This window comes from Nuphar pumila, chromosome 11, assembly GCF_984573655.1.
Source record: "Nuphar pumila chromosome 11, dmNupPumi1.hap1.1, whole genome shotgun sequence".
In the NCBI taxonomy this organism is placed as follows: domain Eukaryota; kingdom Viridiplantae; phylum Streptophyta; class Magnoliopsida; order Nymphaeales; family Nymphaeaceae; genus Nuphar; species Nuphar pumila.
The window spans coordinates 114,077,109-114,094,666 of record NC_143259.1 but is presented as its reverse complement, the minus strand read 5'-3'; the positions used below and the strand labels follow the sequence as shown (position 1 = coordinate 114,094,666).

Below are 17,558 nucleotides of genomic sequence, written 5' to 3'. Positions count from 1 at the left end.
CTAGGCCACTGAAAGCCCGATTCGATATTTATCAGATCGGGCCTGGCCTGAAATATTTTTGAGTTTAGCCCGCACAAAACCTGTCGACTTTCTTTTTTGTTAGATGAATCCGGTTAATCAGAGCAGCCAACCCATGCTTACTTTGTTGGTAGGGGGGATGCCCCTTTAATAGGCTGTGAGATGCTAATAATCAATATGGGACTAAATTATCATGTAGTTCAAGTTAAGGGTGTAACCGTTTTGGGTATACCTTACCTGGTCCAACCTGATTTTAGTGGACCCATAGGTTCTCAAATGGGGAACAAAATGGCAATGCAATGGAGCGCTTCTCACCAAGTTTGTTCAGTTCCGATCAACTCCTTTCTTCCAAAAAAATGTTTATGCGTGCATGGAACGAGAGGCTCTCATTCGAGCGCAGTGGTTGTTCGACCCCGTTTCCATAGTTGCCCGATCAGGGCAACGCTTTATTGCGAGCCAAAATCATTTTATCACGCAAGAGATCTGGTTCCGCGACGACAGAAGCAGGGATAGCAGGAGCGGGACCGGCTTAAGTTGACCCACCACCATGACCAAAGGCCGAGACAAGTGCTTCGGTGGTTGTTTCCGTTCAAGACAAAAGATCTAAGCCTCCTCCTATCGGCAGAGCGATTCCATACCTCTTCCAATAGTGTAAGTTGAGCACTTAACCATACTCTCATTTCGTACGAAAAAGCTGTCATAAAGTTTCGTTGTTCCTTTCGTCGTCGACCCCATCTATGTTTCTACGATGGCCTGAATTGTGAGGTACCCTTACGAGCTCAATATATAATAGTGTTCGGGTTCAAGATATAGACCCATAATGAAAATGAGTTGGGTCTTGGGTATTGTAAATAAAGACTCGAACCGTTTGGACCAGACCCAGATAGTTCTCCATAATGTAAAACCAGACCGACACAAACCCAACCTGATTATGTACCCAAATTCCTTTTATTCTTGGACCAACTCGAATCTGGACATGCTTAGTACCAGAACCGATTATATACCCAAACTGGTTTTATATGTGAACGGACCCAAACTGAACCCAAACTTATAGTATGTTTTGAATATGATATATCATTGATGTCTTTTTATTTCAACTTGAAAATGATTGGTTGGTATGAAAATATTTTTTCTATATTTTAGATTTTTGCATTATTTAGAATAATTAATAAACTTCTCATCTGTAAGCCTATAATCTTCTCAATGAATAGTTAATTGTATTAATTTAAATTTTTTATTAGCAGGTCATTAGGTCTAGAGTACCAATCATATCAAGACCTGCACTAAAACCTGAACCCATTAAGACATGATCATTCCTGAACCCGTTAGCCCATACGGGTCTACCTTTTTCAGTTACACTCAAACCCAAACCCAACCAGAATCAAAGCGAGTGTATTAAAGACTCAACCCAATACATACCCAAACTAATTAACCAATATGGGTCCACAATTTCTCGCTGTACTTGAACCTGAATTAGATTGAGTAGGGTTTAGGTATTATATTTAGAATCTGGACTGAAAAGAACCAACCTGAACCCGACCGAATTACACCCCCAGTTCGAATCTTTTATCTAACTACGAGGGGGCATAATTGTTAGAAGCATCTCTTTCTTATAAGACAAATTACGTGCAGTGTGGGATGTAGACACCGACATGCACGTGCACCATGGATAATGGTGGAGAAATGAACACGGATCCCATCATTTGAAATAGGATTGGTTTCATCATACATTCAATCCTAGTCATTCATCTGGATGGCTAGGATTGAATGTATGATGAAGCCAATCCTATTTCAAATGATGAATCTGTGTTGATGGCTAGGATTGAATGTATGATGAAACCAATCCTATATTAAATGATGGATATGTGTTCCTCGTGAAAGGACATAAATGACAAGTCCATCTGCAACTAGATATCAACTTGGGACCAACGGGGCTGCTTGTCTGGCAGGAGCAGTTAGTGCTGGTCACCTTGTGTTAGGACGTTGCAAGTTCCAACCCAAATGGTATGGTTGTATTACTGGTAAGGGTCGGCCTAACCTCAGGTTTCTCAGTCAAAAGAAAAAGAAGATATCAATGGGGGTAACTATTGCGCAATAGTCGAGCCCCATGTATATATATATATATATATATATATATATATATATATATATATATATATATATATATATATATATATATATATATATATATATATATATATATATTGAAAGAAAAGTAAAACATGCTTATATATAACATATAACATATATTTTATATATAATAGTCTCGGCCCTACTGACCCGGCTTGATTAAGCCTATGAGCCTAATGGAAGAGTCATGGTCCAGGGTTTCTCCATCAGGTGGGGCCGTTGAGATGTTCACACATTAGTTATCATATTCTAGTGACTATATATTATAGAATATGAGAACTGAAAATATAGGCATTTTCAACACTTTTTTTTTGCAAATTCAACCGTGTAGATGTGCTTGGCATGGTGAATTTGCTAGGAATCAACTATTGGATCATGTATTTTTGATAAAAATGTGATTTTTGAATGCTTATGAAGATTGTGAGCCATTGATTTTAAAGCCTTAAAAAATCTCATTTAGGAATCAAAATTGAATGATTCAAGAGCGAGTTATTATAAAACCAATCTTGTAGATCACATTCATGTGGTTAGATTAAAAAAAAAAGAACAAAAATTTTTATGAAAATCACGATTCACATAGTAGTTCTCATATTATATATATATATATATATATATATATATATTGGGATGGCGTTGATTAATTAGCTGGTCATTGTTTCATTGATTCCAGTTAGTGAACGAGAGTTTTTGGTTTTGAAAGTCATGCTTGGGTTAGGCAGATCCATCAGCTATTATTCATCGTACCATTGGGGTTTGAACCTGCAATGTCACACCATAAGGAGACGTGCACTTACAGCTCCTACCAACAACACGGAGACTCCTATGGTAAATGAGAGTTCATTTTAGGGATTTTTGGATAATCCTTGTGTGTTGATTATGAAGGGATAGCATTTACTCTGCTGGTGCTTGTGTTTTTGCGAAACTTGAGCTTGTGGTTGTCATTAGGTAATTGCAGGTCTTGTAGTGATATTAACATAGACTATTAAAAAACCTGATGCCTAAGTATGTGAAGACGAAAAGTTCCCTTTAACATGTTCGAGCTTTGTATACGTGTATGGTTTATTGCCCCAATCAACTAAACAGCTTGTCTTAACACAGGCTTGTTCTGGATAGATTGTCCTGAAAAAACTGTTCTACGAGAGATTAAGTACAACCAGAATCGAACATGCTTTTGTAGACCGGAATCGGAAAAGAGTAGCCTGTAGTTCTCATTTACAAAAAGATGCAAGTGGGTCTATCTATTCTCGTCACCAATTTGGAATTCATGAAATTTATGTTTTTTTATGAGTAATTCATGAAATATATGTTATCAAGGTAAGTATTTCAAGCTGCCCAAGCATGGTGACTCCCTGAGGGCAAGGGGTAAGCCCACAGAGTTTTAAGCTGCCATGTGATTGTAAGTACGGCTGGCAGTGGCAGTGTGACTGGTTTGACATGAAAAGATTGGTGCAGAATTCAAAAGTGAGACATGGAGAAATATACTATGGTTTGTGACTGTTAGGGGTTTATTCTTTTCATATGCGAGTGTGGTGCAATGGTCTTTTCTTACCGTAGTAAGTCTTTTGATCGTTCACTCGCAATCAAGTTGCTATAGGCATAGAATGCTTTGCAAACTCACGATGAGTCAAACTGTCTAATCTGGTCAGTCTAACTGCCAAAGGCCGTGTACCAATATCTTTTCATATATTGAATCATTTTTATTGGCCCTGCACACTACCTCATGTGCAACTGCCTAACGGAAGCTGATCAAGTGCATTTTCAAATATTTATTCTATGCAGTCCATGCCGCTCAGTGCATAGCCATCCTATACTAGCTATCACTTTCGAAAAGAGTACAAACTTACCTTAGTCTTACGTGTCATGGAGCGTATTGTGACTCCATGCACATGCCATAGCAAAACCTCACCACTAAAGGAACAAGACCTTACGGCTCTTAGTCTGAAGATCAGTTGATGATTGAAAACCATAACAAAGAGCACCACTCTGACGCCTAGGTATTTTCTTGCCTAGCCCCAAGTCACCATACTTGGCTGGAATCACCTAATGTAATTCCTGAAGGAATTATCCCTATGCCACATGTGCCCCCGTGCGTATAACCGTTATGTGTAGGAATCCTGCAAGCCGAGAGGTCCTTAACTAAATCTTCAAACGCAACATCCTCTGATCCGCCGGCACTGCTTATCTAAACAATGCTCCACGTCTGTATTGCCATACAATGATGCAATAACGACGATATCATTGTCTATCGCGTGCCATGCTACAACCACACATCACCGATCAAGCCAATGCATACCATACATTCCTACACTCGATGCATTTTTCACTTAGTAGAGCTTCACACTGCACGTGCCTCATCCCGAAGGCTCAGTTAGGGACATTCTCTCTCACCCAAACCATTATTGTCCTTGACAATGCCGGTACAGGTAAGAACACAGTCTCAACTGATATGCTAGTTTTTCTATGTACTTATCTTTGGTCTACTTCTTTTCTTCACCGTACTCAACTTGTTCTGGTTTTCATTCACCATCACTGCAACCTTTAACATCACTTAGACAGTGGTCTTTCACTTAACCAACATCGAGCATTCTTTGCTCGTGGGACCCTAATGTAATCCCATATACAACTGGGTCATTCCCACCTGCACGACAAACTTGTCGTCTTTATGCTAATAGTTGGGGTGCCTTTTGACCTCAACAAGGGCAATTTCAAACCCTTCGTGATCCTCATAGAGAAAGACGACCATCATTGCATGTCACAGGAATATCAACATCCTTAGAAACCAACTTGTGGTTTTCTAACGGTTCAAAATAGTTCTCAAGTGGGGGACACCTACTTGCGTATCACCCCAAAATAGTCCTTTAAAGTGTCTTCCTGGGTACTCGTCTTCATAAGGGCACATTGCCCCAATGCTGCAACTCTCATTTAAAGCTAGTACGTTGTAACTCTCTTCCGAAGTTAGCAAAAGGTTATTACAAAAACCAAACCGATGAGCCACAAACAACAACTTTTTTTGCACATATAATTCACAAAGGAACTACCAAGTTAAGAGACCAAAATAATGATCATTCTACTCAACATGGGCACTCCGCTAACCCACAATCTTGAGAAAGAATATAAAAATTTGATTAAGTCTCTCATACCCAAATGTACAAATTCATCCAGCCGAATCCAACATGCATTCTCTGCATGCACCAAGCAAACGTCACGCCTCACCTTCGAGCCTAACGCAGAACTGATAGGAATCATTGACTTATATATGTTTTCTTAGTCGACTGAATAGCAACCTTGCACTTCTGTTTACCATGGCCAATATGTCTTATATCATCCTACTAATATCTTGCTTCTATGCTCAGTCAACAATACTTTAGCTGCGCAAATTTGCGTAAACAAGATAAATCATCTCTTTCATCTTCAATGTCGCACACAATGAACAATAAGGTCTTCATGAATCTTTTTGCTCTGATACCAATTTATCACAGACCTATTCCTTTCATAGGTCAGTGCGGCACAACGATCCTTTCTTACTGTTGCAAGCCTTCCAGTCGCTCAGTCACAACTAAGTTGTCACGGGGATAAAATGCTTTTCAAACCTGCGATGCGTCAAACTGCTTAATCTGGCTAGCTTAACGGCCAAAGGCTGTGTACCAACACTTTTTTATGTGCTAAATCATTTTCATTAGCCTTACACACTACCTCATGCACAATTGCCTAGCGAAAGCTGATCAAGAACATTTTTAATTGCGTATTCTATGTAGTCCATGCTGCTTAGTTCATAGTCGTCCCATACCAGCTATCACTTTCGAAAAGGGTATAAACTAGACTTATTGTGTGTCATAAAACGTATTGCGACTCTATGCACATGCCACAACAAAACCTCGCCACTGAAGGAACAAGACCTTGTGGCCGTCGGTCTGAAGACCAGTTGATGCTTGAACACCATAAAAAAGAGCACCACCCAGACTCATTCACTGGTGCCTAAGCATTCTCTTGCCTAACCGCGAGTCACTATACTTGATTGAAATCACCTAATGTGATCCTTGGAGGAATTAGCCCTAACCTACACATACCTCCGTGCGTCCAACCGCTATGCGTGGGACTCCTGCAAGTTAAGAGGTCTTTAACCAAATCTCCAAATGCAACATCCTTTGATCTGCTGACACTGCTTAGCCAAACAATTCTCCACATCTGTGTTGTATATACTAACGATGACATCGTTGCTTACTGCGTGCCATGCTATCACAACATGTCACCGATAGAGCCAATGCATACTGCACGTTCTAGCAGAACTTCGCAGTGCACATGCCCCAATCCAAAGGTTTGGTCCAGGACAATCATTAACGTACTAATAATTGAAATCGAACTTCTTTCGTACCAAACCTTACACAATCATGGGTTCTACCTTAATTCTTAATAAAACTTCTTTCATGCCAAAACAGAGACCCTAAGGTCAGAATACCTGACATGCTGACACCTACTTATTATCAAACCTGACCCTATTAGGGATGACAGTGGACCATAGGAAAATGGGCCCCGCCTTGCCCTCTTTGGACTAGGGATGAAGGTTAAAATGAAAACCCCGGGATGGACTTAAGCTTCACCTGCCCCGTCCCCAATATTTTTAAGGATGTTAATGGATCGAGGAAAAATGTGGCCCTGCCCTGCCTTGCCCCGTTAGGACCCAGAACGGAGGACATGAAAAGAGGATGGAGGTTGTGATGAATGTTAAAATCGAAACACGTACAGGGTTGGAGCTCTGTATTTTGAGATAGGTAGGGGGTGGAGACTTTGTCCCCCGCCCCCCTCGGTCCACTGTCATCCGTAGACCTTAACAAATTTAGTACGGATTGGGGTCGGGTCATACGCAAACCGTTAGCGCCCAACTAAGGGCAAAGGTTAGTTTTATCATACGATCGTGAAGCACCAATCTTTAATACGAAGAGAGAGACTCTCTCTCTTGTTCCTGAATTCCCATGGCATTCTGGATTTCCAATTCGTCTGCCATTGAAGACATCTTCGATTTCTCGCTAACCCTCGAAGATTACCATATCCAGCAAGGATTTGAAGAGGGATTCAGCGACGGGTTGGTCTCTGGGAGGGAGGAAGGGAGGGAGGTGGGCCTCAGAGTCGGGTTCGAGGTTGGGGAGGAGTTGGGGTTCTACAAGGGTTGCGTTGAGACATGGAAGGCGGCGATAGAGATCGACCCAAATGGGTTCTCTACTCGGGTTCAGAAGAACGTGAAGCAAATGGTGGATTCAATCGAGAAATACCCAATTCTTGAGCTCGAGAGCGTGGGAGTTCAGGATTTGGTGGAGAGATTGATAGTGAAGTTCAGGGCTGTCTCGACAATGGTCTCGGTTCGGTTGGAGTATGATGGGTATCCCAGATCTGTGGAGGATAAGGTCGAATTTTAAGTTTTTTGTTTTTTGAAAGGCAAGCTGAGGTTAGGCAGACCCCAACCAGATATCTCTTGAGCCGCAAATTTTGAGTTTTTGTTGAATTTGAAGTTTCCCAAGTTGTTATGAAGTGGATTACTGAAAGAGAGACCTTATTCAGATAAAATAGTTTTTGGGGAGTTGAGTTTTTCTCTTGGTGGGAATTGATTCATCTGGTATTTGGATGTTTCCATGACTGTGTTTTGTGTTGATAGGGAATCGTGTTTTTTGCGTTTTTGGAGATACCCAAATGAGAAAGTAGTAAATTTAAGACGGTTTGAGATTGTTTGATGTGTTTTCCCTCCATGGTTTGATAGCAAATGGGCTGAGTTTTGCTTATTTTCTTGTAAAAAGGATGTGTTGTTCTGATGAACGTTAAATTACGGAATTTGAGGGATTCCCAAATGATTATGGAGCTTGATATGTTGGGTTTTCTGTATAAGTGAATGTAAAATCTAATTTCAAGGTTTTTTCCCACTTCTGGTTTGATAGAACAATCATTAGATTTGTCACTTTGGTATTGAAATTCATGTAAAAAATAATGTTTTATGTTGCTTTGAATTTGGCTGCTCAAATCCACGATGGGTGTCAAAGTTGTCGATTTTTGAGATACCCAAATGAACAAGAGATTACTTCTTGAGAGAATATTGAACCAGACCCAGAGAAATTCGAAAGAACAAGTTGTCTTTGCTTGCTAAAATTTAAAAGCTGAGAACTCTCTAGTCCTAATGTTTGACTCTGTCGGCAACATCTGATCATCTAATGGAAAACTATGGAATTATGAGGACTATTCTTTGCTCTTAATGTTTGATATTGTGTAGTTTCAGTATAGTGCACATGTTTAAATCTTCATTCTGCAATTAGTCAAAGGTTATTTTTGTCTTAAAATCATGATCTTTTTCAAAATGATAAGGGGATTCATGTTGCGAAAGTAGAATCTGTGGCCAATAGCAAAGTTATCTCTTGGAGGCACAACTTTTGAAGAAGAAGAAAAATGATGAAGCAATGCATATTAGCTTGTTGCAAGATCTACATTTCAGAAAGCCGAAATGCCAGAGCGTTGGAAGCTATTGAACGAGCAGCCGCACTTCACCCAGGAGCTGCCATCATCAACAAGTTTGAAGACACTTCTTACAACCGAGTTGGTTACACACTCGTTTCCCATTTTTCTCAGGAGCCTTTTTCTGACAGTGCTTCCAGTCCTCTGCAACAAGCAGCAAATGTAATGGCGGAGGCTGCATTAAAAGCCACCAATTTGAAATTACATTCAGGAACTCATCCGCGGCTTGGCGTGGTGGATCACATATGCTTCCATCCTCTGGGTCAGGCTTCCATTAACGTTGTTGCTCAACTTGCTAAGAATCTGGCTGCCGATCTTGGCAGCAAGCTCCAATGTAAGTAGCTCCCTTCTGCAGTACCCAATTCCTTTTCAGTTTCATTTTGGTGTGGTGTTGTGATGTTGAGAGTCTAGTCTCATTGAATTTGCAGTGCCAACCTTTCTCTATGGAGCTGCCCACCAAGAAGGTAGGCCACTGGACTATATCAGAAGAAAATTGGGTTACTTCAAACCCAACTCTGTGGACAACCAATGGGTAGGGTGGGCAGCATCAGATTCAATGCCACTGAAGCCAGATGAGGGTCCCATTCATTTGGATCCTGCAAAGGGCATCACACTTGTGGGTGCAACCCCATGGGTTGATAATTATAACGTGCCAATTTTGTCAGCAGACATTGCAGCTGCTCGAAGAATTGCACGGCAAGTCAGTGGCCGGGGTGGCGGGCTGCCTGGGGTGCAAGCCATGGCACTGTTGCATGACAAGGGGAGGTTGGAGATTGCCTGTAACCTTTTGGAGCCGAGCATGGTTGGAGGAGAAACAGTGCAGAAAGAAGTGGAGAGGTTGGCCAAAGAAGAAGGAATGAATGTAGAAATGGGATACTTCACTGATCTGTCACAAGAACAGGTTGTTGAAAAGTTCTTGAAACTAAACTTTGTTGATTGAATGGTTTTATCTGTTTGTCTTGTCTTCTCATGTCCACTAAAGTTGTCATAATATTTGTATCATGGGATACAATGAGTGATTTATCTTTCTTGTGTGGTCTTTTCTCTTATGGCAAAAGATTCAACGCCTCTTGATATTGTGGCTACATGTATGGATAACCACATCCTGTTGGTGCTTCCCTCTGTTAACATACGAGGGGAACCGCCTGCCAAGCAAGTATGGTGAAATGTCTCCTTGTGTTGAAAGGACATGGCGTGTAGACTCACTCAATTAACTCGATACAATAAACTCACAGTGCTCTTCAGTCAATTCCAAGTAGCTCAGAACATGGATTAATGCAGAACTCTATAAAGACACCAATTGTTACTTTCTGCTAGTCATGTTCCAGACAAGTTTTTTCTGGGCAAGTTCTCAATCTTCCAGAGCAGATCTTTATCTAAAGTAGCATTTCTCAGATTTAGATTTGGATAACAGGCTAATGTTGCTTGATTTGGTCAATCGAGTCACTGAACCCAGTTTAGACTTATTTTGGAGTGGTTGGTTGAAATTTTGACATTCTTGGCGTCTTCATTTCATGGGATACATGTTACATTGAAATAAAACCTGAACAAAAGAAACACAGAAAAACCAAAGAAATCTAGTTTTTGTCAAGATACATGGATGTTTAGGATCAGACCTATTTTATCTCACATTGTTGCTCATGAAAAAATTCAGCCGACATTACTAAACAATTTCCAAGATTGCAGAAGAGCCCACCTGCTGGTTTGGTTAGATTTTTTGGTAGATTCCACAAATAAATCATGCAAGATGGTGTCACTATTCTGTTTTTATTTTACTTTCATGATTTCAAGTTCATTTTCCCTTGAAGTCTAATATGTTTTGTCTTACTAAACAGATCATGGATTGTGCAATATTATGTTAACAGTTTGCATTCTTTATCTTTTTGGTTAAGCTTTTATATGAAGGTTTTATGTGTCATTGGCTCCTAGAAGGTAGTGATGATACTGGGTTTCAATCTTCAAGTGATGGATTGATTATAAATTAACGAATGGGAATTTCCAATTACAAACCATTTTCTCCGAAGAAAAGTTTTAGGAATTAGAATTTTACAGAAGTTGTCAAAGAGAGGGGGGCCTATTATTAACTTTGTTCTATTAACCATGGCTATTTTTTTTTTGAGGGGTGGAAAAACATTTCATTAAGACAATGCAACATTCACATGCTATAGATGTTCGACAAGACGTCGACAATTAAGATATGAAAAAAGTTGCATATTGCTGCTAAACAAGCATTGTAACTAGTCTAGTGATCGTGAATCCCCTTTTTGGCTGGCGATGAGGAACACTTCACAAATATGACTGTAGATTTAGTTATGTGCAAATGAGATTAATTCTTTGATTTGTATGAGATTCTAAATCACATGTTTGGTTAACTATGCAAATGTCAGGACCCGACCATGGTTCTGACATATCCAAATGTGAGGGTGGCCTGGGCGTGAATCCCATGTGAGGCATCGACAGAAAAAAGGGAGAAAATTGATCCCTCTTGGCTGGCGTCCAACGCAAGGCAGATGGTAGGGGTGTGTGAAAGAAGAATATTGATTCCTCGTGAATTGATGCAAGCAAGAACTATGAATTAAGATTCACTCAATAAACTATATTTATAATAAACCAAGAAGAATCACACTTATTTATAAAGTTTACCAAAAAGGAAATAAGAATCCAAAAAAGAGAGGGCATCCTCCTATCTTGAACGTATATGGATTTCAAACCATCGTGAATAGATCTGGGGTGATATTTCATACCAACAAATGAGATTCATTCTCATTTGCTTGAGATTCCAAATCACATTTGAACATTTGAATGTAACCAAACATAAAAGTATCGAAGCAGGTTATATGTCCCCCCACCCCCCTCCCCCCGAACAGGGTATCTCATGATCGGTCGTCCCAAAAAGCACCACGTATATAAGCATGTGTGTCTCGTATCCCCATGTTTGTCAGCATCACTTAGTGTTGGAGTTTGATGCGATTGGAAAGACTTAAGTACCCTTTCCTCCACTGGTGCAAAAAAAAATGATGATTCTAGAAAGGAGTTGTTGTAAAGACTTAAGTACCCCGAAGATGGTTATTTAAGATCCAGTCCCTGCACTGCAGGATTATCCAAGAAAGGAATCCCCCCTGGAGAAGGCCATAAACATCTACCCTCTCACTCTCTCTCCCTTCTCTATCTGCTTCTGTGCACATCCAGCAGTCGATCCTACATTGCTCTATCAAAAACCGATTGACCTGTACACTAACTGTAGCATCGTTCAACTTGATGAGTTGTGAAGCCTGATTCAGAGTTTTTGCCCTTACAGAAGGGGGTTTGGGAGCTCCTCCCAGCGTAGGTAGCATAGTTTTTGCCCTTACAGAAGGGGGGTTTGGGGGCTCTTCCCAGCGTGGGTAGCATCATTCAACTTGATGAGTTGTAGAGTCTGATTCAGAGTTTTTGCCCTTACAGGACGGGGGTTTGGGGGTTCCTCTCAGCGTGAGTAGCATCATTCAACTTGATGAGTTGTGGAGCCTGATTCAGAGTTTTTGCCCTTACAGGAGGGGGGTTTAGGGGCTCCTCCCAGCGTGGGTCGCATCATTCAACTTGATGAGTTGTGGAGCCTGATTCAGAGTTTTTGCCCTTACAAGAGGGGTGTCCGGGGGCTCCCCCTGGCGCGGGTCCCAGGGGACTTTATATGATCTCTTTTATAAATCGCTACTCTCTTATCTGATTTTCAATATAAATCACTACTCTCTAATTTGATTTTCATTGTAAATCGCTACTCTATGATCTGATTTCTACTGTAAATCGCTACTCTCTGATCTAATTTTTATTGTAAATCGCTACTTTCTTATTTGATTTTCATTGAAAATCGCTACTCTCTGATCTGATTTTCACTGTAAATCGCTACTCTTTGATGTGATTTTTACTTTAAATCGCTACTCTCTTATCTGATTTTCACTGTAAATCGCTACTCTCTGATCAAATTTTCACTGTAAATCGCTACTCTCTTATCTGATTTTCATTATAAATCGCTACTCTCTGATCTGATATTCACTGTAAATTGCTACTCTCTGATACGATTTTTACTGTAAATCGCTACTCTCTGGTCTGATTTTCACTGTAAATCGCTACTCCCCTATCTGATTTTCACTGTAAATCGCTACTCTCTTACCTAATTTTCCTTGTAAATCGGTACTCTCTTATGTGATTTTCATTGTAAATCGCTACTCTCTGGTCTGATTTTTACTGTAAATCGCTACTCTCTTATCTGATTTTCACTGTAAATCGCTACTCTCTGATCTGATTTCTACTGTAAATCACTACTCTTTGGTCTAATTTCTATTGTAAATCGCTGCTCTCTAATTTGATTTCTACTGTAAATCGCTACTCTCTGATATGATTTGTATTATAAATCGCTACTATATGGTTTGATTTTTACTATAAATTGTTACTCTCTGATCTGATTTCTATTGTAAATCACTACTCTCTTATCTGATTTTCACTGTAAATCACTACTCTCTAATCTGATTTTTACTGTAAATCGCTACTCTCTGATCTGATTGCTACTGTAAATCGCTACTCTCTGGTCTAATTTTTACTGTAAATCGTTACTCTTTGATATGATTTTTACTGTAAATCGTTACTCACTGATCTGATTCTCACTGTAAATCGCTACTCTCTAGTCTGATTTTTAACGTAAATCGCTACTCTCTTATCTGATTTTCACTGTAAATCGCTACTCTTCGATCTGATTTTTACTGTAAATCGCTACTCTCTGATCTGATTTCTATTGTAAATCGCTACTCTCTGGTCTGATTTTTACTGTAAATCGCTACTCTTTGATCTAATTTCTACTGTAAATCGCTACTCGTTGATCTGATTTCTACTGTGAATAGATACTCTCAAATTTTTTTGGTGCCGTGTATAACTTTTTCTTTTCTTTCCCTCTTGTAAATATCGAAAAACAACAATAAAGTATTTTGTTTAATCGTGGTGCTCATGTTTTCTTCGGTTGTTTCTTTCTTGAGGTTCTCATAACACCCTTTCCCATAAATTTTTTATTTTTTTCGCTTTGCGATTTTCGTCATGATGGGAAAGCCGAAGGCTGTACTCCGTTGTAGGTGTACTGGAGGAAGATTCTGTTGTAGGTGTCCCTCGAAGGTGGAAGAGGAGCCGTCATAGTCGGTTGCCCGCTAGACGAGAGCAGCATTCCGGCCATTGCTAGTAGAAAGAGGATGATGATCACCATCGATCGGATTGCCAACTTTTTGCCTCCCTTTATTTCTTCTCTAGAGAGAGAGAGAGTTTTACAGTGTTTTACGAAGAAGGAACAAGAAGAAGATGATGATGAAAAGTTCAAACAGACATTTTTTATGGCTCAGGTTCGTTTTGCCGGATCACCATCAGATCGTCGGCTCACCATCATTTTGCCGAATCACCATCGGATCGTCGGCTAAGGTTCATTTAGCTGTGTAGACTTTGAAGAGTCAACATCATCCTCGACTTTATGGATGGAGGACATGTTTGTCCTGTTTTTTGAACCGTTTGTTTTCCTTTTTTGAATGAAGGACATTTTTGCCATTTTCTCAAATTGTCGTTTTATGGCAAGAATAGCAAGAAAGGGTACTTAAGTCTTTGCAACCGCACTAGACTCCAATGCTAAGTGATGTCAACATACATGAGAATACGAGCCCCATGTGCTTATATACGTGGTGTTCATTCAGACCCCCGAACACAGATGTGGTATTCAGTGAATCATCGGGGGAGAGCATACACCACCCTTTGATGCATGACATAGTTACACTCAAGTTGGATACAATCGTCTTCTTTTTGCAATTCCATACTACTGCTATAGTATTGTTAATTTGTGATACAAGTCATCTCCCATATCTCGAAATAGACTTTTGCAATGTCGTGTATGCAACAGGGTTGTCATTAATGGGTACACTAGTTATAAGTTGTCTATGTAAGACCAGTCTTCCACTTTGTTTTTTTCCTTTTCAGGGTGTCATCTGACAAAGAGTTCTTCCTAACAATTTGGATAATCAGCCTTTAGTGCCCAATTGTCTATCATTAGTGCACTTGCATTGCATGTGTTTCAATTTCAGCTCACACGAATGTGAAAATCATGGGCATTTTTCAAATCCCAGCGTTTAGATCAAGAACTCATCCAAGTTGATGTATTCAAATTACAGCCATTTTTAATAATTACAGTGTAATTTAAGAATTTTGAACTTTGGGAGGTCAAATTATCTTATCTTACAGCGTAATATGTGCTATTTAAAGAAAGCATAATACGCCTATCGTGCAAAATGGTTAAAACTAGGAACCAACCTGAACCCAAATATCTGGGTATGAGCATAAAACGTGCTCACTCAAATGGTATTCTTGCCCACCCAAATGTTATTTACTTGACCCAAACCCAACCAGGTAACATGTGTGTCAAGTTTGTTTGTTTTTTTCTCGTTTTTTTCCAGATATCTGATCTGAGTTCTCATACACTTATATATGAAAATGAATATAATTTTTGTCCTCTGAATTATGTTGGTCGTTTTTGAGTTTTTATTTTCTTGACCTGACATGGCTTGAACCTGACTATTTGTTTTTTATACTCAGAGAAACCGTCCCAGACGTAGGGACCTAGCCGCCTTGGCTCAGCCTGCCGTACTTACGGTCATTGTCCTGTCAGCGTAAAACTCTGAGGGCTTACCCCTTGACCCTAGAGAGCCATCAAGCTTCGGCTTACGCAGGGAGTGACACCCATGGGATTTGAACCTAGACTGACAGTCAAATAAACTAGGCCCCATCCCACTATGCCAAATCCCTTGGGTCTCCGACTATTTGTTATTTGGGATGGTTTGGGTGCATCCTTATATAATGGGATACCAATGTGACCCTAGTTAAAATCGTAATTATAAGATCCATTTGGTACCACGTACTCTCCAAGACAAGATAAGTTTTTAAATACAAAAGTATGCTTTCCAAATCATTGTTTTTTTCTTTTCTCTTGAATATAACCGTAACGATGTAATCTACATACTTGGTTTTATAAGAACACACTCTTGAATCATCCAATTTTGATGCATAAACAAGCCCTTTAAAGCTTTAAAAAGGCTCACAACCTTTATAAACATTTAAGCATTAAAAATCACATTTTTTCATCGAAAATACAGATCCGATGGTTGATTCCTATCAAATTCACCAAGCTAAGCACTACCACATGGTTGGATTTGCAAAAAAAGTGTTGAAAATGCCCATATTTCTAGTCCTCATATTATATATATATATATATAACAGATGTTGGGATCGACTGACTAGGGTATTCATGGCTCCCAAAACATAGTGTTTTGGGTTTAAAATATGGTAGATCTGACTTGCAACATAGTTTTGACTTCAAGATAGAATTTTTGACATTTTCATCAAAAGGGTTAAATATTGTAGAATGTTTTTCTTTTAAAATAAAAGAAATTTGAGTCAAATTATATTGAAAAGGATTTATGGCCAAAATAGTTAGGTCGATCTAAGACCAGCCCTTATATTCAGCTAAGCCCCATTTGGGACAAGTTTTTTACCTAGCAAATTACATTTGTTGGATGTTGAGTTTAAAATAAAAGTTGACAATAAATGTATTCTGTCAAACCAAACAAATTTTATGTAAATATCAGTTATATTTTAGAAAATGTGATGAAAATGGTATAACCCGTTGAGAACTTCTCTTATTAGCCTAAAATGCAAATGCAAGAAAGAGAATTCAACCCTGTGAAGCTTTCCCAAACTTATACGTACACGACCCAAGCCTTCCAAACTCTCTTTCTTAACCTCTAAGCATTCCTAAAATAAAACTTAATTTCTAAAGAGTTGACTCAACCAATCATGGCTTGCCATCTCGTTTTTCAGTAAATTAGATACAACCTGTTGCATAGTAACTAAATTTGAATATCTTGACCCAACATCTTATCTATCATCTATCAAGGTTCGAAATTCATTTATAACTCTATAAATAGTGGTCAATTTCCTTATTTCAGCCATCTAAACATAGAGTATGTAGGTGTTGATCCTAAGTGAAATAAGTTTAGCCTAAACGCTCTTACTCTACAAAAACTGCCTCATCTAGGTCTAGAACCTAACTTTGACTAGGTTTACCCATAACTTGTCAAAAACTAGCCCCTTAGGGCCTGTTTGGAATCTCGGCGCTGGGATGGGCGTTTATGCTTTTGGTGTTTTCGAGAGAAAATCTTGGTCAAATGCCCATGGTGGTGCCATTTAGAATCTCGGCACTAGAATGGGTATTTATGCATTTGGGATGGAAAGTGAGGCCCTTTCTCCTTTGTATTTAAACTAAAGGATGTATTTGGCAAAATGGTAAAGCAGTTGCACTTCCTCAAATGCATAAACTTCATAAACGCCCATCCTAGCTATCGATCCCAAATAGGCTCTTAGAATAAGGATGCACAACGAACCAAGCTAGCTCGAGCCATAAATGAGTTGAGCTTGAACTAGCTCTGAGGCTCGAATCGAGTAAACGAGTCAAGCCGATCGGTGATGCATCATTCACGGCCATCATGGACTTTATTGGCCACTAAAGGAACTTCAAGGCAGTACCATTGCATTGGTGGCTGATGGTTAGGCTCTCTTTCTCTGTGCCTGTTGAGTCCAGATTGAGCCAAGTCCAACTCGGTTCGCTGTGTTGAGTGTGAAACACTGACCCGAACATGGTTCAAGCTCGTTACATCCTTTTTTTTTTTGGACGAGCCAAGCTTTTACATGCCAAGACTGACCGTGTGCGTCCTACTAAATACTAACTCGGGATGAGCTTGAGCCAAGCCGACCTTGAACATCAGTGGTTCAGGCTTGAACCGAGTTTGAGCCAAGCTTGTACACATACTTGCTTGAGTGAGCTGAACTTGTACATGCCAAGCTCGGCTCGTGTGCATCCCTGCTTT

General features: G+C 39.7%; 1 protein-coding gene across 1 annotated transcript; it reads left to right on the top strand.

Moving 5' to 3' along the window:
• The first annotated feature begins 2,289 nt into the window (after window positions 1-2,289).
• On the top strand, window positions 2,290-9,665 carry LOC149822930 (formiminotransferase cyclodeaminase-like protein). The gene is made up of 4 exons (XM_089980411.1): window positions 2,290-7,547; window positions 8,402-8,406; window positions 8,565-8,974; window positions 9,069-9,665. The coding sequence occupies exons 1-4, from the start codon at window positions 7,119-7,121 to the stop codon at window positions 9,578-9,580; spliced, it is 1,356 nt and encodes a 451-aa protein (XP_089836537.1). The 5' UTR covers window positions 2,290-7,118; the 3' UTR covers window positions 9,581-9,665.
• The last annotated feature ends 7,893 nt before the right edge of the window (window positions 9,666-17,558 follow it).